At 37.9% G+C, this 24,362-nt stretch overlaps 1 protein-coding gene across 1 annotated transcript in view; it reads left to right on the top strand.

Moving 5' to 3' along the window:
* Window positions 1–17,680: 17,680 nt before the first annotated feature.
* LOC129728172 (histone-lysine N-methyltransferase SETMAR-like) overlaps window positions 17,681–24,362 on the top strand; it is a 58,349-nt gene continuing 51,667 nt past the window's right edge. Inside the window, exon 1 of the mRNA XM_055686591.1 lies at window positions 17,681–17,702. Within this exon, the coding sequence (XP_055542566.1) occupies window positions 17,681–17,702 (22 nt within the window). The remainder of the gene's footprint in view (window positions 17,703–24,362) is intronic.

Genomic DNA, 24,362 nt, shown 5'->3' with positions numbered 1-24,362 from the left:
AGTTTCTCATATGACAAAATCATCTACAGTAGAAAACTAACAATTTGACAGCAATATAATAATTTTGGCCGTAAATCTTAATTTTCCGATCATTGCACACTGTTTCCAAAGCTGCAAAAACGTGATCGAAATTATTTTGACCCAAAAACATGGATTTTAGAACCGTAACGTCTTCAGCAAAGTTGTTTCATTAATTATTCTTCATGTTACAGAAGTTACAATTCCATAATTATTCCACTTAAAAGTGAGAAATGAGTTTTATTTTTCTTTTCGGAATATAAAAATCCACTTTGTTCAGCAATGTTGTAGCAAATCAAATTAAAAATACAACTTTGTTGAAGACATCATACTTCTATCTATATATTTAAATGGACTTTTGTGGAGTTTTCTATAGATTGCTATTAAAATTTTTTTTTCGCTATTTAACTTTTTATAGGGATTTTCTACAATTTTAGAATGTTCTACAAAATTATTTGCTACAACAAACCAAACAATATCTCCGAAGAAAGTTTATTTTTATTTCACATACATTTTTGGTTGTTGACGATTTTTACTAGAATAATGCGCTAATTTACACTTATTACTCTGAACTGAAAAAAAATGATTAATGATTTTGGAGTTATAGTGTCTTCAGTAAAATTGTTCTAATAATTATTCTCCATTTTGTAGAAGTAAGAATTTTGTGATTTATCTATCTATAAGTGAGAAATGAGTTTTATTTTTTTCATTTTTGCATATAAAAATCCACTTTGCTGAATAAAGTTCTAGCACATTTTGTAAGAAACAACTTTGTCGAAGACACTATCCCTGTATCTGGTCATTTAAATGAACTATTGTTAAGTTTTCTCTAGAATGCCCCTAAAATCATTTTTTAGTATAACTTTTAATAGTAATTTTCTAAAAATTGTCAATGTTCTACAATGTTGTTAACTACAATAAAACACACAAGTTCACCGAAAAAAGTTTAGTTTTATCTCTCAAATTTATTTAGTTATTAAGGATTTTTATTAAAATAAAATATTTACAAATATCTGCACAGGAGACAGCGAGAGACAAATACCTATATTTGGACTAAATGACATTTTTCTTATACTTAAAGTATAGGAAAGGTTTGATCTGCAGATACTTGCAGTTTTTGTAGATATCTGTTAGTAAATTAGTGCATTGTTTCAATAAAAATCGTCAATAACAGATGAAATATTAGAGATAAAAATAAACTTTCTTGGATGAAAGTGTATTTTGTGATAGTAAATAACAAGTTAGAACATTGGAAAATTGTAGAAAATCACCACTAAATGTTATATTAAAAAAAAAAAAGATTTTTAGTGGCCATCTGCAGAATCCTCCACAAAAGTCCATTTGAAAAGGCAGATAGATATATGGTACCTTTGAGAAAGTTGATTCTTATAAAATGTGCAACAACTTTGCCGAACAAAGTGAATTTTTATATGCAAGAATGAAAAAGTAAGATTCGCTTCTCACTGTTTAGTGGATTAATCACAAAATTGCAACTTTTATAAAATTAAGAATAATTAATGGATCAACTTTCCTGAAGACACTATGGCTCTAAAATCTAGTTTTTTGGGTCAAAATTATTTCGATCACGTTTTTGCAGCTTTGGAAACAGTGTGCGCAGCCACTAACATTAGAGAGTACTTGAATATTTTTCTCTACTGGCCACAGCTTTGCAGAAACCGAAATTCATCACCTCGGATTAAAAAAAGCATCGAATACCGATTATCAGTTTTTTTTTTCAAAGTCGTAAGTGCTGAAAGTTCTTATCAATAATTTTGATCTATAATTTTGATCTGAACCGGGATTTTGATCTGGACTTTTTTTCCTAAGATTAAATCGTGGACCTGGAAAAAGATCCGAGTTTGAGTTTCAGTCTTAGCTTTTTGAACTGATCCGGGATTTCGATCTGGGCTAGAATTTTTCAGATTTCAGTTCTGGACTTGGATTTCGATGTTTTGCGGAAAGAAATCGCTTCAAAATTTTCTGCGAAGAATTGTGGCATAGAAGACCACTCTCAAAATTTTTCAACGAGCCAAAATCCAAGCAGAAGATCCAGCAACACATGGCTTCGTATCTGGAACCGTCGAGCAACGAAGAAGCAGATATTTCAATTCACGATGAGCAGAAAATGAAAAAAATATTTGGCAATTCAGTTGAAGGAGTAACGCATCATTTTAACAGAAAATCTCCTTTTTTGATGGAAAGGAAAACTTGGAGTTAGTGATCAGCTTCGTGTTCTAAACAGACGATATTTTTCTCCACCTTCAGCAAGTATCCCCAGTAAGCAACTGTTAAGCAGATTTACCCGCTTCGGCTTACTGACAAGAAACTGATCACGGTGCTCCCACAGACCGTTATTATAAAATAAAATGCACCAAAGAATCTGAGTACACCATTCGATTCGTTATGACGTCCAGAATGTCTGGTCGAAATTTCAAAATCATCGTAGGTACATTTTTGAGTAATGCCCTTTTGAAGGTCGTAAAGTACAACAAAGTGATATAAAAACGACGAAATATTTATTGTAAAGCACGTTCCTCAACCACCATTTTATGAAATAACTTCCAAAATAGTTTCTTCACATTCCAAGGGTTATATTTCAAGACATTAACAATTGGTGGAAAGATTTATTTGAAAATCCCACAGTGCACAGTGGTCTAAACCCGTAAAATCGTGATCGTCCTAGATTTGACTGTGAAAAATTGATTTGATGTACTCAATGTCTTCAGCAAAATTGTTCCATAGAACAAGGCCTTACTTTTGGCGTTTTTATTTTTTCGATCAATCCACCTAACAGTGAGATGAAAAAAATATTTTTTCCAATTTTCAATATACCAGATTGCTTCCTTCAGAAAAGTTGTGGAAAATTTTAAAAGAAAAACAATTGCTGAATACTGCGATGTCCTATCTGTACGCTGGACACGACAAAATAGAGTTTTTTGTGAAACACCCCTGTGGGATTTTCAAATAAATCTTTCCACCAATTGTTAATGTCTTGAAATATAACCCTTGGAATGTGAAGAAACTATTATGGAAGTTATTCCATAAAATGGTGGTTGAGAAACGTGCTTTACAATAAGTATTTCGTCGTTTTTATATCACTTTTTTGTACTTTACGACCTTCAAAAGGGCATTACTCAAAAATGTACCGTTCGACGATTTTGAAATTTTGACCAGACATTCTGGACGTCATAACGAATCGAATGGTGTACTCAGATTCTTTGGTGCATTTTATTTTATAATAACGGTCTGCGGGAGCACCGTGTGATGCAACCAAACTGATATTTACTGATGTAAACCACGAAACCCATTTCAGCAACCGAATATCATCACCTGTTTCCGTATCTGCAGATGTCAAAAAAATCATATCCGTAACACCCCTAATCTGAACCATCATTTCGATTTTAACTTCGACCCAGTTCTGGACCTGGAATTTGATCTGGATTTTGTTTTGCACTTTGATTTCGATCTAGACTTCCAGGGTTTCACAGATAAATTTTTACTTGAATTAAAAAAAATTACTAGTACGTGGCCCTAACAACATTCAGAATTTTTATTGGTATAACAAGTTTCCGAAAATGAGAAGATAATAACTTTTGTATTTTTTTTTAATTTAACCACACGCATATGTGTGCGTGGCCCAGCAGGCATCCTATGGTGGATGTTGGTTTGAATCGGGTCCACATCGTGTAATATAATAAAGCGAAATCCATAAATTACGTAAAGCAAAAAACTCAATTTTTGGACCCCCAACCCCCCCCCCCCGTATGTAACAAAAAGTAACGCCAACACCTATCCCCCATAAGAATTACGTAACGCTGCAGATGGATTTCCTTGATGAAAATGCTCGTTTTTGGGGAATCTCCAGAGATTTTTCGTTACGTAACGCTGAACTCACCTCCCCCCTCCCCTGTGTAACAAATCGTAACGCTCAAGGATACCCCCTCTCCCCCCTATGAGGGTCACGTAATTTATGGATGCCGCCTAAGGCTGTTGTAAAACAAAGTGTTCTATGAACCTTTTGTTTAAAAAAAAAATGATTTTTTTGCAAAAACCGAATCTACTTAACAAGCTTAACTTAGAGAACTATGAAAATTTCAAAAAATCAAACTTTAAAGTTGATTCCGAATCAGAATGAAGTCAAAACAAGTATTCAAACAACATTGTGCTCTATTAAAAAATCGCACACACTTGTGCGCGGCTCCAACTGCCTTCTTACTGTCTGTTGGTCTAAACCGGTATCAAATAAAAATAAGCTTATTGTGCACCTCTATTCAGCTAACTGAACAGATAATAAATCGGAAATAGTTTAACAGAGACAGATAAAAAATATATGCATGATCGCAGTGAATCCTGGTCCAACGTACCCTCCCCTACTAACGTAAATTTCCTTCCTGTGACCTTTTCGGAGATGCAAAGGTTAACACGGTCTCTAAACAGTAAATGTCACACTAACATTTCGTCCCTCTTCCCACCTGATTGCAAGAACATGGCCGGTGCCGTTATTGAACACGAACATCGTTGAACACGACCGTACAATGATTTTGAGATTTTGACCAGACATTCTGGACGTCATAACGAATCGAATGGTGTACTCAGATTCTTTGGTGCATTTTTTTTTTCCATAACGGTCTGTGGGAGCACCGTGACCTTCTTGCTCCGGTAAGCAAACAGTTAAACGCAATCTAAAGCAGGTATTAGACGGAGCAAACATTTGCTATTTTTGGTACGAATTTTATTTGCACAAAATAAAATCCGTACCAAAAATAGCAAATATTTGCTTCGTCTAATACCTGCTTAACGTTCATTTGGATTCATGATTTTGTATCACTGGTGATAATCTCTCAAAGATTCGCGATACTGTTGAGTGAAAGTGAACTTGAATACAATAGATATTATCGTGTTTGAATCATTCAGTTTCCTTCAATCGTTTCCAGAACACTTAGAAGTGAAAAACAATCAGCAGCGTTTCTATGGAAAACTTGTACGCGAGTGGAATTATTTGGACGATACCTGATGAATCAAAGAACACATTTGCATGAGATATTGTTAGTGAGTGAAAATTTCCATCCTAGGTAACGAGCGATTAAACGAAACGAAAAAGTTAGTCAACATTGCATTTTGAGAAGAAATCTGGCATCTCCGACAGTAGAAACTAAAAAATACAGGGATGAAGTAGTAAACAATCACATTGCATACAAGGTGAGGAAATTATAATTCAATCAATTGATTATCATTTCAATTTCAGAAACGGTTTCTTTGTACTACGTACGAATTTATTTTTATTCTTTTTTTTGTCGAAACATTTTCCCTGACTACCTGCTTGTATTCATTTCCCGATGTTTCTAATTTATCAAATAAAATTAATTGTAATCTTAAACTTGACTGGTGCTGGTGGAATGTTCTGGCAAAACAACGAACGAAGAAACATCATGTGTAAATTAACCTGGCCAGATCCAACCGTTTGCTCAGCAACCAGACCCAGTAGAAATAAAGGCAACTGGATTAAGGAGACAAAATACCACACCGCTTTGAATCTTCAATAACGACTATTGTATGTTTATTATAATGTTTCAACGGAGAAGAGCGCGCTGCCATCGTTTGGCTACCGGTGTTTGCTGTACGTTTCGCGATTTTCAATCCTCCTTATCTCGGTCGCAATCGGCGAAGGGATGGAGGAAATCCGGCATGCATAAGGTGAGGAGTTCTTTTGTAAACTTTTCCCCCCCTTTAGTCACTCGGTTGGTCCGGTACTTGTTCTGATGGTTGGTCATGTTTATGTGTTTTGCGTTTACGTTCGCGTTGTCGCTTGTTCGGTCGTCGAGCGAAGAGATGCGAAAATGTTGTAGATGTATCGCAGCGAGGGAATCTTGCGCCGATCTAAGCCGGTCGTGGAAGGACGACTGGACTGCGCTGGAAGGTGTGTAAATTCGATGCCAACAAGCAGCAACGAACGACAGATCTAACCGTGTTCTATTCAAGCCAGAAGGTCGCTTTTGTTACTGCGAACTGCGATCCGGGTTTGATGGTGAGGGCAGGGGCAGTGTACCACAGAAATGGGCTTTCTAAAGAACGCGATTTCAATGGCTTTGTTCGCTGATGTTTGACTTTCATAAATTTAAATTGGGTGTGCGTACGGGAAGCCAAAATGGTTACACAAAACAATTTCATTCTAGAAGCTCACACACGTTAGAGGAACATGTAGTGAATTTGATAAAGCGAGTGTTCATTTTTTTTCTAAATTGCATTTCCAGTAAATTTAAGGAGCACCTCAACATTTGCGTGTTGGGGCAAATCGTCGACCGTTTCGTATCTCTTCGACTTCTAGAATCGTAGATCCAGTAAGATGGTGGTGGAATATCTGCGTAGAACAACACATCCATCCAGTTGGGCGGTCGATTTTGCATATGAGATAAAACAAGCTCCAGTCAGTAGTTATGTATGGGCCTTGCAATGATCCATCTATCGTATCGTATCGTGCATCGAACAACTCAATGACAAGCTGGTGGAAAGCAGAATGAATGGAAAAGTTTTCATGCGATTCGACGGGGTTTTCATCTGTCTGTTTTCTAGCTGTCGGGCCTCCAGCAAACAGACTCAGAACCGGTTAGAAGCCGGTTTCCATTCATTTCTTTTCATAAAGAATTATCTATTGTTGATGCGAAATCTGCCATAATTCAACTTCTTATGAAAAGCATTGCTAGTGAATAGAATTCAACATTTGAAATATAGTTTGCAAAGAAACTGCATTATTCGGGTAGTTCGCGACAGGGTTGAATTTGATTTCGTAAACTGCTCGCGAAGGACGCAATCATGCATTTCTGAAGTTTTGTTCATAAATGTCGTATGAATGTATGAATGAATCTTGAAATAAAAATATTGTTTTGAAATACATTGTATCTGTACTTTTAATAGTAGATGATTTTATATTCAATACTTAATAAAGGATGCAAAGAAAAAAAGAAGATCCTCCACCATTCTTCATTGATGAGAATTATAACTCAATTAACGGCTAAATAGGGGTTAAGCAGAAGTTTGAAATATGGTTATTTAATAAAATAATTACGCCTTTAACTTGTTTAACTGTGTGCGTTCCGTTAAAGTGACACACCTGTCCGTTATTCGGAAGGCGGCTCTCGGCCGTGAAAAGGTACCGCATAAATTAGCATACCATAATTGATTTGTTTCTATATACACGAAGGTGGTTGTCGCTTGCTCTAACAGCATTAAATACAAGCAGGTTGAGAGCCTGCAGTGGAAAATCTCCCACGATCGTAATGGCAACGGTTTTCATCATCATCATCATCTGCTTTAACTATCGATTCATACCGGTCATTTTCTACCGTTGGGGAAGATTATTGATGGTGGACAAACAATTTCTCCTTCCTGGCATCGCCATCGCAACCGTTTACGTGTGCTGATCGATGGGTGAAGGATTTCCCTCTACCCATTAGAGACTCCCTTTGAGATCAGTTTAATTTTATGCTAATGGACTGGAACAAGATTCTGTTTGAGTTTGGTGAGAAAAATCAACAACAAGTAATTACCAACGACGCCTTCTAAAAATAGTAGGTGAAGCGGTATTTTATCACCAGTCGATTTTAAGCAAATTCAATTTAAATGTGAAAGACGAGACGACCGCTGTTTCATTCAAATTTTAAGTAATTCTGAAAGCAAAACTTAACAGTCCTTTAGTTCGGCTCGACCGGCACATGGATTCCACCTAATTTCGAGCTCGTAAAACTTTTTTGCCAAGTGGTAAAATAAACTTCCACCATCCAAAATAAAAAAAAAACAAAAGAAAACGGAACTTTCTTGGAAACTGTGTGCACCACTTTCCGGTCGTTTCGTTACCAAAACGTTGCATCAAAATGAAACACTGCTGCATTTAAATGCAATCTATCTCCCCGAGGGTGTAAAACCGAGAGCAGAGAGCCACCAACAATGAAAAGTTTACGGTGGGTTGCCGTGCGCTTTTCCTGTGTATACGGCGCGGACCTTTGACTGTGAAAATTAAAAAGAAAACAAAAAACGCCGGAAAGGAAAAAGGTCTACTTACTGACTTACGGTTTTGCAACTGAGTTACGAATTCTGACCACACAATGGGTACGTAGAAGTACTCCGAGCTGAACAAGTTTTTGTGCTTGCTGACTTCTCGTGGGAGTATGAATATTTTAGTCGATAAAATGGGTGATTCAATTAGCTGCCATTCGTCCTAGCAGATGATTGTGTTCTTTCTTAGTGAATGTTATTTAGAATATGACTGACTGAAATGGTATAGGAATAGTTGGACCGTTAATTTTGAAAATTCGAAAAACGGCACTTTTAAATAAACAATCAAGTGAGTCAAAAAACTTCAGAAAGAGTCATACGATTAGGGTTCAGAACTTAGCTATATTTTCCAATAAAAAAAATTATAATTTCCTAAATGTCCCGGTTTCCATATTTTGATAAGAACGTACTACTGTAAAACTGTATGCGAACAAAGGTTTAGTTTCAAATCGAAGTAAAATTTTGGTAAGAAATTCTGGTCGATAACAGAATCAAAGTCGGGTTTAAAATCGAACCCATCTAAATGCATCTAAGACTAACTGCATATAAAAATACAAATCCGAAAAAAATCATTGTCCGTATAGAAATTCAAGTTCATATTTTACACTAAACCAGTGGCGTTTAAGGTATAAACCCCCTCCCCAGAGCCTTTAACTTTGAAATGTTTTCCAAGATTAGAGTTCTGTATTACTCTCGAAACCGTCGTCTTCTCGAAAGTCCTCAATCAAAATTTCAGCTGAACCGGACCTCGATATGTGGAGCCTGAAAGTGGCTAAAGTTTCATTTTTTTAATCGATGAAAAAAAGCACAGAAAGAAGTTTATGAAACCGTCGTAATTGATTTTGATTTTGAAAATCTAATGTCTGTACGATATATTTTCAAGAAGACGAAACATTTCAGACCTACCGGTAAGCGAAATTCAAAGAGTTAGCCTACTGTTTTTGTTATGCGATAAACAACAATTCGAAAATTGTTCTCAAATCGACCATTGACTGAACTACGAAACGGTTTTTGAAGAGCACGTGCGTTGCACGGTAAGTGGTATAGCTCATGATAGCAGGAAAACACCTATTTTTCAAAGTCCTCGATATCGACGATGCTGCTTGCTGTCTTCGGTAGACACGGCATTCGAAGATAGACTATAGGTTCTCAATATAATTTATATCTGGCTGGGCTTTCCTCAAAAGAAAAAACCTTCCGAGCACTACACTGTTCCGCTTTAAAGTTCCTGCTCAACGTGATTACTTGATCTGGTCCATCAATGTTATACTTATTTGAATCAAAAAAAAAAAAAAAAATGGCGTTCTTCCACACCTCGGTTAAGGATATGCTCTTTTCTGCGAATTCGGAGTTCGTTTCGTCAACTTATATTTTTAAAGTCCTTTACGCTACTTCCAGCTCTCACTGCTTGAGAGAACTTGTTGTACGCGACGTATAGTTATCGAAAGTTGTTGGTTCACTACAGTTTTACAAATTCTATATTTATCTTTCGCAGAAAGCTTTCTTTTTTACACGTTTTTCGATGCACTTAAGTTTATCATCATTTTCAGGTAACTTTCAGCAGCCGTGTGTGCTCGATGAAATATTCGCCCAACTTCTCTGCTGAAAAATCTGTCATGGTATTATTTTTTTTATTCCTTCAACGAAAAATGTAAAATAAATAAACAAAGTTGAAACAGATGATAAGATACCCAAATCGTTAACTGAAAAATTGTAAAAATTATAAAAAAAAGTTCTAGTTCAAATCAATGTCCAAGTCTGGATAGAGTTCCTGGTCCAGATTCAAATCTAAGTTTTAGTTGAAATCCAGAAAATGCAGGATAAGATCATAATCTAGGTTCGGACCAATATTTAGATCCAAATTTTAACTCAGCTCTGAATTCGTATAGAAATTCTATTTGAGGTTGAATGGAAATCCAATGGAAATTTTTTTTAAATTTCAATAATTCTCTATGTTAAGTTTGTTAAGTAAATGCGGCTGCCAAAAAAGTTTTTTGAAGCAAAATACTTCTCTCAGGAAGTTCGGCTACATAGGGATGTGAAATGAAAATCTAAAACCGAAAAAAGTGAAGAATATGTCCAATTTCAAATGCTAATAAATCGGTTAGTATTCGATGGTTTTTCTTCGTTCTTGCAGCAATAGATTGGAAAATCTTCTAAGATTCTTCCCAAAAGAAGATATTTGTAATTTTATTATTCACACTATTGTACTACTGAAAATAGTCAAGCCTTGACAAAACGAAAAATTCGACCTCTGATTGATCGTTAACATGATTGCTTCCCAAGCACGGTCGACAGAATCATATACCTTACAATTTAAAATATGCTATTTGACCTATATAAGAGCCTGTTTCAACCGAAGCCGCTCATATTAGTTCTAGACAGCGACAACAGCAGTCGTCCTCCCTTAGCAGCAGCACTAACAGAGCAGTGGATACCAGCGATGGCGGAAAGCAGCTGTGGCGTAGCAATGGATAGCGTACTAGTTGCAGCGGATTCCAGCATCGATAGCGGCTGATGCAGTGAGGCACTTTAGTGAAATGCAGTCTCTGTGCGATAGTGGGTACTAGCAAATGCATTCAATGAAAAGTTGACTCATTTTGACAACACGTGAGCCGTCTAGTTTTGAGTGCTAAATCAGCTTTTTACTGTTTATTTTATCACAAGGAATACTTTTTTCGCACTGTCAGTGATAACGCAAAGATGTGATCGGCATCTTATCCGACACTGAAATGAACAACAAATTGTCCTTTTCAGGATGAAATAAAAACTTAATTGAAGAGTTAATATTTTCTAATGAGTTAATTCACATTTTTAAATTTGTAAAAGTTAAATTTCACTTTATCTCCGTGTCTCAGAACGTACTAAATTATCTTTTCGTTCAGTCATGAACACGACAGTCGAAACTTTCATTATCTGTATAAAAATCAATTTTTCGCATAATCAAAATTTAAAAACAAGCCACAATCATGACAAGCAACTTACTATATTATTGAAAATGGTCAATCTTTGTTGAAGCGCAAAATTCGAATGATCTGATTGGTCGTTAACATGATTGCTTCCCAAGCACAGTCGACAGAAACATAGACCTTGCAATTTGAAATGTGCTCTTTGTCAGTATAAGAGTAAGGATGGGAAATATCGACCGATATCCCGATCCATACCTATATAAGAGCCTGGTTCAGTCGAAGCCACTCATAATAGTTCTAGACAGCGACAACAGCAGTCTTCCTCCCTTAGCAGCAGCACTAGCAGTGCAGTGGATATCAGCGATGGCGGATGGCGGCGATTGATCTGATTAGTCAACGTTTATTTACTAGAAAAAATGACGGACACGCAAGCAGCCGGGTTTTATGTCACAAAATATCAAAAAATTGGTCGCAGTGACGAAAATACCCAACACGGAAAAAAAAGCCGTGTTATCATTCTAGTAAAAGTATTCTATTTCAACCTTGCGGTCGTGGCTTTGCACACAACCCTCCTGTTATTTTTTTTTTAAAAAAAGGTTTATAGAAAACTCTGTTTCGTAACAGCTCATATTTCCTTACATGATGTGGACCCGATTTAAACCAGCATACCATTAGATGGCTGCTGGGGCCACGCACCCATATGTAATTCAATTAAAAGAAATACAAAAGTTATCACATGCTCCAGAGAATTCAGACTCAGTTTGAAAGCAAAGTTCAGGTTAAAATCCAAGTTCAGATCTAAATCCAAATTCTATGACAATGTTTATACTTCAGATCATTATTTAATATTTTGATGACTAGTTTTTCTTGATTGCATGTAGACAAATCTTTCTATATGGGTCATTCCATGTCAAGTGTCCGAGGACATGCATCGACCATCTCCGATTTCGATCAAAATTTGTGAGTCGATGTATTTTGGGCCAGAACTTATAAGTACAAAGTGTTTTACCGATTGGTGGACCCCTCGGCCAATGGGAATGCCTGCACTTTTTGCGAATTAAGCAAAACATCTTTTTTATTTTGTGAATATCTCGGAACTCTGAAGAGCTACAGGTGATATTGACATATCATTTTGAAGGGTTTGAGACGTAGAATCGAACTACGTGGTCAATTTTTTTCCTGCAGTGTTGCCAACATTGCATTTTTTTCGATTCAAAACTTAATCTGAATTTCTTCGAAATTCCCCCCCTTCGATTTTGATTTTGACCACGCCAATGTGTTAAGCAGACGATTTTACATTGGAATCACTTATCAGCAAAAAACAAAATGTAGCGTGCCAGAGATACAGCATTTTCAAAATTAAAAGATTTTGCATTTTGTCTACGCACGAAAGCGCTTCTACATAAATTGCTGCTATCTTAATGGTATCCTAGCAGGCGTTTGTGTAATTGGAGAGATGTTCCTTAGAGGAGCATACGTTAATGATGTAACGTAAAAAATCTCGTTCTAGAATCATTTTCACGAAAAGTTACAGGATAGTTTTGGTTACATTTTTGCCATGGTTCTTCATTTTATTGGTTTATCACATTGTAAAAACCATCCAATTTAAAACCGTTTCCTAACAGGCGAATTGTTTTTTCCTGATTTAAGGTTCGTTATGATTTCAAAATTGTAAACAATGTGTCTCATCACGTCATCATTTCATTCTTGAAGATGGTGTTGGATTGCATTTAAAACAAATTTGTATCGCTGGAAAACGGTATTGGTTATCACAGCAGCTTATGCGATGAGATTTACTAGCTACTAAGGGAGCATGCATAAATGACGTAGCTTTTTTAGGTTTTTTAAATTCCCCTTCCCCCTCTCCCACCGTAGCACTTCGTCACAAAGTCAGACCCCCTATTGATAATTGCGTAGCTTTATAACAACCATCATCGCCTCCCCGCCACCCAACCCCAATGACTTTTTATTGCAAATTTTTTTACTAAAAACATACATTGTTTCATTAATGAATAAGACAAGACAAAGTATTAAAATTGACCATGAACAAACAAAGCCGTGAAAAAAAAAACATTTGGAATAAACCTAAATTTTCAGATTTTATATTTGCTACGTAGCTTGGCTTGACCCCCTAGTCAAATTTCGTCACAAAGCTGCTAGTCGTTGCATGTTCGACTCCCGGCTCGGGAGAAGACTGTTATTATCTGTAGGATCATAGCACTAGCCTCACAATTGTCCTGTACAGTTGGCTGCGAAGCCTGTGTCAAAAAAACAGAACAGAAAAAGCCAGCTCCGCTCTAATCCTGTGTAAGAAGAAGAAGAAGAAGAACATAGACAGATGAATATTACGATAGGCTTACTTGCTCTATGACGTGCTATGATATGAGCAAATTAAGATATTCGGTTATGATAAAATATTTTGGACACGTTCGGAGATTTGTTTGAATGTAAATAAGCAAAATTATGAAATGGAATCTGAAATCAGCATTTTTCACGTTATTAACAATGTCACAAGTTGGTTTCAAAATTCGAATCATGGACAAAAGTGTACTTTTAACAGAAAACAGTTTGAATTTAAATACGAAAAGTGTAGTCAAAACTTTCCTGTAACCTTTCGTGAAAATGATTCTAAAGCGGGTTTTTTTGCGTTACATCATTAACGGATGCTCCTTTAAGGTACATCTCTTCGATAACACAAACGCCTGCTAGGATACCATTAAGATAGCAGCAAATTATGTAGAAGCGCTTTCGTGCCTAAACAAAATCCAAAATCTTGCAATTTTGAAAATGCTGTATCTCTGGAACGCTACATTTTGTTTTTTGCTGATAAGTGATTCCTATGTAAAATCGTCTGCTTATCACATTGGCGTAGTCAAAATCAAAATCGAAGGGGGAGAATTTCGAGGAAATTGCAAATTAAGTTTTGAATCGAAAAAAAATGCAATGTTGGCTACACTACAGGAAAACATTGACCACGTAGTTCGATTCTACATCTCAAACCCTTCAAAATTATATGTCAATATCACCTCTTCAGGGTCCCGAAATATTCACAAAATAAAAAAAGTGTTTTGCTAAATTCGCAAAAAGTGGAGGCAGTCCCGTTGGCCGAGGGGTCCACCAATCGGTACAATACTTTGTACTTATAAGTTCTGGCCCAAAATACATCGACTCACAAATTTTGATCGAAATCGGAGATGGTCGATGCATGTCCTCGGACACTTGACATGGAATGACCCATATAAAAGTTAAAAATTAAATTAAATTGATATCTGTCACTATTTTGAAATCCAATTAGTGACTTTTGACTCCTGCAAAGTTGTATAAAATTTAGAACACAGCACGGTGACGTGGGACTAAACACTGTAATTAGAGAGGTTTTTGGTTACAAAAGTTACAGAATCCGCGAACCAAATCAATTCGTTTGTTCAGTGACTTACGTATTTTTATGCTCAGCCTACCCTAATTTTTTTAGAAATATATTTAACAGCACTCGAGAGAATATTGTAAAGGCACATAAGTATCGTTCGAGCACCAAGAATTTCTCGCAATGCGTCTAAATCAGAATTAAATCTGTTTCCTCCAAACTCAAATCCAATGATTCTTGCGTTATCATAATGAATGGTTTTGTCTGATTCAACCTTGATTGTTATGTGAATTTTACTCTGAAAATAATAATAAAGCCGTTACATAAGTTCACTAATAAGAAAACAAAAGAAGATATGTTGAATATGTTATGAACAAGTTCCAACGAAAACGACGACGACGAGAGACCAGCGGCGCTCTGCTTCACATATATGGTACTGTTGCTTTTACCAGCATGTTTACTTTCAAGACATCAGTTTTTATAATGCGCTAACAGCAGGTTCAAAAATTGTGTTAAAAAAGGGTTGTTTCAAACTTTTCGGAAAACCTTCACCTTCGAGACATCAAATTAGTCTAATTTCATGGAAGCAACCATAAATTGACCTGTTGGGACGAGGAGGCTTTGATTATTTTTTTTATATTGATAAACAGATTATCACAGGGAATCGTCGGTGTCTATTCATGTCATCTGTACTAGGAATACTCCCATGTTATTGGTTCATTGTTTGTGTAAATTTTCCCTTGAAACTTTATCAATTTTTACCGTTTAGGAATGAAATAATAATGATAACAAAAAAAAACATCCCAGTATAGAAAACAAAGACGTAGTCCCACGTCAAAAAACTGATAATCGATACAGTGCTGTTTCGATTTTATCACGGCAAAAAAACATCTTCCCGAAAATCCAACGAAACTGTTGATTTGGTGAAATCTAGTATTTTTACTAGATTTCGATGGTATTCAACAAAAAATACTAACCTTTATCATTTCCTCTAATCCACAACCTCGCTAGATTCACATGAAAGTGTTTTTTTTTTAACGTGATAAAACCGAAATGGACCTGGTTTCGAGGTTTCTTTTAATCCAAGATGGTGAATTTCGGTTTCTGCAAAGCTGTGACCAGCTGAAGGAAATATTCATTCTATGTGCAATTAGTTTTTTTTTAATCACGACTTGTTTTACAAAAGGGGTTTTGGCAAAATGGTTTTTGGAGCCAGAACGGTTTCATAGGTGTGGCGTCTCTAGCAAAGTTGTTGATATTTATTTTGTCTTTACAAAACAAATAAAAACTGTAAATAAATATTTTTAGAGAAAAAAATTGAAGAAATATATTTAAATTCAGTTATCTCAATAAGCACATTTTTCAAAAATCCTAATGACGCATTGATGTTGACAGCCCGAGAAGAAAAAAAAAGCAGAACGTTTTTTTTTTTGATTGGTACGATGTTATTGGCAATGTAGTAGGGAGTAATTTTTTTCTTCAAAAAAAAAAAAAATACACCGTAAGACAAAGCTATATAGGGTAAGAACAATTAAAAATATGTTAAAATTGTGACATTTTTTATGAAATTGATCATTTCCAGAACCAATTTTGAGGTGAATATTATTCTAATATGTACAACAAACCATTTGCCCAATATGTTATATTTTTCCGATAGCGTCCATGCCAAGTAAGCGACCCAATCAACTGCGTAAAACTTCTACATCTTTATTTGATCCAAATAACTGGGTAAAGTTTAAAAAATGCGGCATTGACAAATTTGGAAAAAATTAAATAAAATTTTTATTAATTCGCATGAAATTATTCATCCAAGGAAGTGACATTATTTTTACACCGTCATTTCATATAGTTCCGGCAGCTCTCTTACTTGACTAGCAGATATTGAAAACCAGCAACGTGAAATATAAATTAATCTTGTAGTAGGTACGCAAAAATTCTCCCGCTCTAGCAGCATGACACGTGTGCTGGCACTGTTAGACGTTTTGATAAATTTATTTTGTAAACAACTAGCAAACACCGATCACCGCATTAGTTAGTTCTTCGACTTTCGTGTGTCATCGGTTTTCTAAATTTAACAAACACAACACGGAAACACATACACACGGTTCTTCTTCCGAAACATCGATTGTTTACATTGGGCCCCGTTGGACGTGCGAATGATCTTGTTTTTGGTTTGGGATTTTGTGTACGTCACTCTGCTCGGTGTGGAAGAAAGTTTATTCGGTTGATTTACTGCAAAGAAGGCTCAACTTTTATGTGTGCAATCTAAAACGAAGTCATTAAAATGTTCCATTTTTTCCATAAGAAGTAGTTTTCTTTCCTGTACATAGCTGATTGGATTATTCATCATCATGTCGAATGCTTCGGATATTTTCATTACTCACCGCGTCACATTCATGCGGGGAAAATGTTTGGCTGCTCAGCTGAACTGGCCAAGATTAAAACACGTTAGGCGGGCAAATCGTTCGTAAAACGGGATCAATATTTTCCCAGTCCAGCTTTGCGCTTCAGTGGAAGATGGATTATGAAGCACTGTGGCTGGGCGGAAGAGGATGTTTTTCTCGCTTTTAAAATTTTATTTTCAGTTGAGCACGAAACACGAAAGTGCGTAAATGTGGGCATGGCACGTGTTTGTCTAACCTTGATTATGCACCCGAACTTATCGAAGTCAATCGCCGACTAGCGAACGGTTCGTGACCTTTCATCAGGGACGTACAAATGAGATGCAGAGACATCATTATCGTAGTTGTCATCGTACTCGGAAGCATGGTTCTTTTCGCCAGAATAAAACCCGAGGAAAAGTGCATCTTTTTCCTGCCAATCCAGGAAGCAATATAGACGACGGCCAATCAAATATGCAACTGGCGAACGGGAGAAGAAAAATGCAGCAAACTCAACTGGACACAACTGAACACCCAGATCTTGGCTGGTGCGGTAGGGCATATGTCTGATTGAAGGGACCCATTCGTCGTGACAAGATACGGCGCGCCTAAGCTAATCAAGTTAGCACGATTTATGGAACCGTTTCTTGCTGTCTTCACAAAGGCTTCGTTTGTTTGAGTCTTTTGACCCCATGCATGCGTGGGGAACCAAGAAAAAAAGTTATGCAACTAAGAAATTTTGAACTTTTTACTATTTGTGTCGAAGATTTTTATCTTTAAAATATTGTCATTTTTTATATTAAACGTTTAAAATGTGTTTGACGCTGTGTCTGTAACAGTACGATATAAACGTAGTCAAAGCAGATGGACAAAATCGGGCTTATCTACTTTACCTCAAGGTCAGGCAGGCTGCCTTGATCGCGAGCCAACGAGAAAAAACTTGTTTTCATTCGGAAACGATGAAGATTAGGGAGCACCCCGGTAAGTTATGACCATCGAGTGGATCGATTTGCGTCGATAGGCTTCAGTAGTGATGGTGCTGCTGCTGTATCGAACGGGGAAAGAGTTCGATGCTCGCGGATGTATGTTTTTTCCCTCTCAAGGACGCCGGCTGTGATCTACGTGCGATCGCATCTCGTATGAATGCCTATTGTATAGCAATGCAGCTCTCAACTTGAGCTCAGGTGGTTTAATGCTGCAAGAGGCACCACACCGAACGGAGCTGTTAACTTGAGTGAGCTTGAATTGTTTATCTGGTTGAGCAAAACAACCATGTTTCGATTTGGTTGAAGAATTGTGATGGTAATTTTTTTCACCGTTGTTTTTTTATTTTCCTACACAGTTTCTATGGATATTATTAGTCGAGCAGTCACCTGTTTAGATATATCAGTTTTTGCACAGACTCACTGGTGAAAAAGAAATGATTGTTCATAGTTAGTAAAAATGGAAAAAAAAAACAAACAACGATGTCATACCTTCCTCTTCGATTGTAAAGCAAATAGAAAAAAAAATCAGGAACAAATCGATCAGATTTCCTTCTAGCAAATGAAAACCACCCACGCCGTCCCATCGATTGTGGCTGCCATTTGATAACCGTTGTCAGCCTGGGGCCACAGGAGCCATTCATGTCCAACCCGGATAATGGCTTTCATCCGGTTCGGCACACGAATGGCAGTTGAAATCGAGCGTCCTTTGAAGAGACTCTCAGGTAGGGGCAGCTGTGGCATTGACCGACCGTAGCAGACGAAGATTGCTCAACTAAGCTGATTATTCATTTGTATTTACAGAATAATTGCGGTCCTCTTGATGGCTTCGGTAAGAGTCAGATATCTGCATTTTTCTCCCGAACGTAGTGTATTTTGTGGGGGGAAAGGGGAAAATCACCGACCAAGGATGAAACTGTCATCATCAATGTGCATTCTCTCTCTCTTGTCGGAGGGTTAATGGTAAACCGATAAGAGGATTATTTCCTGCGATCGGCTTGTACTTTGATTGAAGAAATCAATGCCTAGAAACCAGACGTTTAGTAGTAATTAGTGTTCGCATGTCGCTTTGATGCAATGACATTAAACGATAAAGAGGCTAGTTTGCTTTTGCTAATGGCAATTACTGTTGGTACTGTTGATTTGCCTGCAATAAAAATGATTTCTTTTACTTGCACAGTAAACATCAACCGCAAGTAATGAATTTGATTGGCCGTTACGAAACTGGATTCATTTAATTATTTCGCTCTCTCACCTAAGTAATAGCAGTAATTAGAAATCTTATCTAAGGTGAAAAATACACGACTGGCAGCTGAACAAAGAGAGCATCATTCACTCCATTGTTCCAAGTAAAAAGGACATTGCCCATACCGCGTAAAAAACCTTCAACCGTTTCACACTTATGTGCGAAACTCAATAAAGAGATCTCCACGCAAATAAATCAGTGTTGAACCCGTTGGTGCCGACCGGAACGGACTTCATCGAGGCTCGAGCAAATGCCGGGGGTGAAATGTATTGAATGTCAACCTTAGCTCCGGGATAGATGATGTCTTCATGTTCATAAATTCTGTTCCCCTGCCCCGATCGATCGATGCAGGCAGGAAGAGGCCATGCGGCAGCAGAAAAACTCTTCATTTCCTACTTTGCATCCGCACCGGGAGGGATTTCACGCAAAATTGTGAACTTGCTGCTCCCTTCTCGTGTTTTGGTGGAGCTTTGTGAGTTTGGAATCGGCTAGCAAAGAAAATATTGTAGACTTGGAGAAACTGATCCGGTATTTTGTAAAATAAACCATTTTACACAACGTCTTCCACGTTCGTTTTTGAACCCTTAGTCTTTGCTTCAATGTGTGCTATGCTATGTGTGTCTATCAGTGCTCCAATATTCGTCCCATTAATTTCGCAAATAGGCTGATATAACTGCTCTGGTAAAACATCAGGGGCCAATGAAAATTTCTAATCTCAAGTCATTTTCAAAGCGGTGTTGGATGATAAATTTTCTAGAAATAGGATTGAGAATGTTAATTAATAACTAGTCGTTAATCAACTCCTTATAATTGTTTAGTTTATTAGACTATCAATTCATTCGTTGAATTTAAATCGAAATTAAACTGAAATTAAATTAAAAATAAAAACTAAACTCTTTACTTATAATTTTTCGTTATACTTTTGGTATATTTTCACGTGTTCCGTATTGTTTTTTTGTCATTTTTGATATTTCTCGTCGGGAGTTTCTTATACTTAACATTGTTTTGACATTGTTTGTCATTATGAAATTTTTAGTCGTTTTTCAATTTTTTAGTGATTTCAAAATTTTCAACATTTATGCCGTATTCAACATTTTTGTTGAAAAAGACAAAAATGCAGAAAACGGGAATTTCAAATATGAAAAAAATATTCAAGATGAAGAAAACTGTCAATGCATCACATTTTTAATTTTTTCTTCTTTTTTTGGCAGACACGGAAGTCATTTTGGCATTTTTCATCATTTTTACATTTTTTTGTTATTCTAAATATTGTTAACATTCATGTATAGTAACGTTTTGCATTGAAAAAAATGAACCAAAATTGCCGAATTTCCATGGGTTTGATGAAACCAATGAAGCATCAATCATAGTAACCCATGAGTCAACAGAAAAAAGTGACATCTCTATCAGTCGAACTCCAAGCCTGGTGGCGAAAACAGTGAAGCTACTTCATGCAGAAGCACGTGCGTTCAAAGAACGATACTTCGCTGCGTCGAAAACGGACATCGTGCGGCACTTTATGGACGCTGGATACGGCCGTACCTATATCTACAACAGCTTGGAACTGATGCTAAGAAGGAAGTGGCTACATCGCTGCGTGCGCTTGGCCGATATGCCGGCGCTACCGGCCAACCAGTAAAAAGTACCTGGCGAACAGGGACATACATGTCAGGAAGCGGTAGTCCCGTCCACAGGTCTCGGAGCTGCAGGCAAATAAGATGGTCTAATCGACACTTATCTCACCCTGGATGGCAACGACTGGCAGGGCACTTTGTATTTTACGTAAAAGTGAGCTCCAAGGTTAAGTTATTTCACACACCAAATTCATCAAAAAGGCTCTGCTGTGGCTGACAATCAGCGAGAAGTAATAGTCTAAGCCGCTCTTTTTTTTGGTTCAGACTAGCCTTGAACGGGGAAATTTTTTATTAGATCTGTCGTCGGTCCGCTACTCGAAGTGACAGTTGGGTAGATAGATCGGCTAAACGTCGATGTCAGGGAACCAGCCCAACGTACTCCAGCTGCATCCCATCGAGAGTTTCTGAGCAAACCTGAAGCGTAAGATCTACTCCAACATTTTTGTCACGAAAACTGAGGAGGAATTGATAAAAAAAAAACGAGGAAAGAACTCAAAAACATTCCTACATGCATATTTTCGTCCGACATTAGATTTTTTTTTGCAATGTTTACTTCGAACATAATTACCTTCCATGGGAAACTTATCAAACTCAACTATCTGTCTTAGTTTTTTTTATCACCATTTAAAATAAGTCCAGTGTGATGTAATGCAACATCATTCTCGATTTTTTCTGTCGTTTTGACAGTTTTATTCGTTTCTGATTTATTTTTTATTTCTTACATTTTCAGTATAACCATTTTTAAAAATATTTTTAAATTGCTTATCATTTTTGTCATGGATTTTTTTCAATATTTATATCATTAGGTGCGCAATCAAAGTCTCGCCCTGTTTCAAAATAAAAAGGGAACTTAAAAATAAAAATGAAAAGAAAAGCTACCCAAAAATCGTTCAAAGTCTAACCCATCGCTAGTTATAACTGTTTCATCTTGCTGGCAAAGCTCGAATATCGTTCGTCTTGCTATGATTAAAACTGCTGATCAGCCAGACCATCGCTGCCAACAAACGGAACATGTAATAATCAGACGGTGCAATTTCTGGAGAATATGACGGGTCAGGTAAGACTTCTCAATTGAGCGTTTCTATGTGACTTTTAACGACTTTGGCAGTACGAGGCCGAGCGTTGTCATGCAGTAAAATCACTATTTAGTGTCTCTGTTTGTATTGTGTCTGTTTTCCACGCAGTACTTGGCTCGCATCAGTTGAGAGCACTACCGTACCCCAGTGATGGCTTTGTTCGGTGTCAACAGCTTATAATAAATAATACCGATCTGGTCCTACCAAATAAACACAACTTCGCAATTTGCATTTCTGGCCGAGACGGGCTAAAAAACGTCGCTCAGCTTTCTTTGGCTTTGAAAGCTAAGTTCCTTGTTTTTGAATCATTCTCAAAGCATGCAATCGCTGCGTTTGTCATGTATTCTCATCGAACAGTTCTTTTAAACCAGTGTTTTCGGAAGTTTCTGACCTTATTCCACGCGTTAGTCGTCACCAACGGAATTACCTTTTTTAAAGTAGCGGAATCAATCACGGCATATTGCTTCACTAAGAGCAAAATTCCCGTAAACTTTATTTAACGTTCGATGCTATCTATCTGCAGTTTTTTCTGAATGAAAAAAGAAAAGTGAACTATCCCGCAAATGACGATAACACTGGTCGACAAGAATATGTTGTTTTTTTTTGTTTTTTAATTCTCACTTATTTTCCGTCGGTCTAGTTCCGCCACTGTTGTTGTGCCAATCACCGACGCCCTTTCGAAACAGTAGTCGCGAGTCTACATGAAGAACTGATATCATAAAATGACCTTTTTATCAAAATGGAATAACTGTGAAAAGTTCCAGCGAAATCGGAAATAATATGCTAAAAAAATATTTTTTTACCTATTTTCCATTGAATACCTCAATTTCCAACTTATTTTTAGGTTATTCTTAGTCTACTCAATTTGATATTAGAAACATTTTAGACCACACTCTTCCAAAAGGTTGGTAAACGGCTGGGCAATGCGTACCAGCAGTACCCTCGTACTAGTTGGCATAAAATAGACCCCAGTGTGGTCCATAGCATAATGCTCAGCAACTCCTATCCCTACCTCCACGTGGTACCGACTGGGATACGAGCAACCAAGGAAAGATCGGTGAACCGGTGGGAACTTGGTCGTATGCTGACAGGGAAGGGGGAGTTGTTCTCCTTGGAGAGCAGCTTGCCTGAGCGTATGTTCCCCAGGTCAGGGGCGGCTCAAACAGCGACTGATTCGGAGCGGACGGCTGAACTATGAAATGCGGTGTCTCGCCAGCTACACCCAAGACGGCAGCCCCGTCGCGAGACTAGGCATCGCAGCCCTAGTAAGGCAGCATGCTGAAAATAAACATATTACGAACAATCCAGAGAATGATACGCATCGGAACAATCGGTATAGACCTAGGCAAACGAAAAAGGGCAACAATTGGAAACTTGGTATTTGGAATGTTAGGACTCTGCTCGAACCGGCACGCGCGGGCATCTTGGCCAGAGAGCTACGGAAGGCAAAAGTGGAGGTAGCAGCCATACAAGAGGTGCGTTGGCCCAAGACCGGAGAACGTGACTTCCGGGCGGTCGATCCGACCGCGAGCACTTCTTTCAAGTATCACATCTACTACAGTGGCGGCGATAGAGCGGAACGGGGCGTCGGTTTCGTACTACTTGGAAACCAAATGAAGCGTGTTATTAGGTGGAGGCCTATTAATGACCGTCTATGCGTATTGAGGATCAAGGGCAGATTCTTCAATTACAGCCTTATCAACGTGTACGGGCCGACAAACGATGTACTTATGTACGAATGTACTTAAATCGAGATCAGCGAGAAAGATACATCTGGACATCTAGAGGTTATCAGTGGAAGGAGTTGCTGCAGAGTATACTCGGAAAGTTGATAGACGGATCGGTGAACCAACTGGAGTGGACCTGAACGATCTGTGGAAGCACATCCATGATGCGGTCAGCGAAACAGCGCGAGAGGTGAGTGCCTAGAGGTGACGGAGGAGAAGAATCGAGCCTACGCCAACACGTTAAAGGCAGCTAATCGTGTAACGCGTCAAATGCGGGAGAAATACCGGGAGGCAAGAGCTGCCGAAAAGAGGCTTCATCGCCGTAAGAAACGTGAGCACTACGATCGCGTCCTCGCGGAGGCGGAGAATTGCTTCACCAGGCACGACACGAGGAGCTTCTATAGAACGATCAACGGAATCAGGAACCGGACCGTGCCAGTACCTGCCATGTGCAATGACAGGAAGGGGAACCTGATTACCGATAAATCGCAGGTGGCCAGGCGTTGGAAGCAACATTTTGAAGTGGTGTTGAACGGTGAAGAAGAAAGGAGAGTCGTCGAGGGGAACAGGATAGAAATCGGGGAGGACGGACAAGCTGTGGACCCACCAACATTGGACGAGGTGAAGAATGCTTGCAAAGAGCTAAAGAACAACACTGGGAAGGACGGCTTATCGGCCGAACTTTTCAAAGTTGGGAGCGAGCGGCTGTGTAGTGCAATTCACCAGATTACCCTAAGGGTATGGTCTGAGGAACAACTACCTACGGACTGGTTGGAAGGACTCATATGTCCTATCTACAAGAAGGGACATAGACTCGAGTGTAGTAATTATCGAGGCATAACCCTCCTCAATTCCGCTTACAAAATTCTCTCCCGTATCCTGTTCCAGCGACTGAGGACTTGCAGGAAGCCTTTGTTGAAGAATACCAATGCGGGTTTCGAGTTGGGCTATCTACAACGGACCAGATGTTCACCT

The sequence above is a fragment of the Wyeomyia smithii genome, chromosome 3 (assembly GCF_029784165.1).
Source record: "Wyeomyia smithii strain HCP4-BCI-WySm-NY-G18 chromosome 3, ASM2978416v1, whole genome shotgun sequence".
Lineage (NCBI taxonomy): Eukaryota > Metazoa > Arthropoda > Insecta > Diptera > Culicidae > Wyeomyia > Wyeomyia smithii.
Note: the sequence above shows the minus strand (reverse complement) of the source record. Positions and strands in the feature narration are given on the sequence as shown.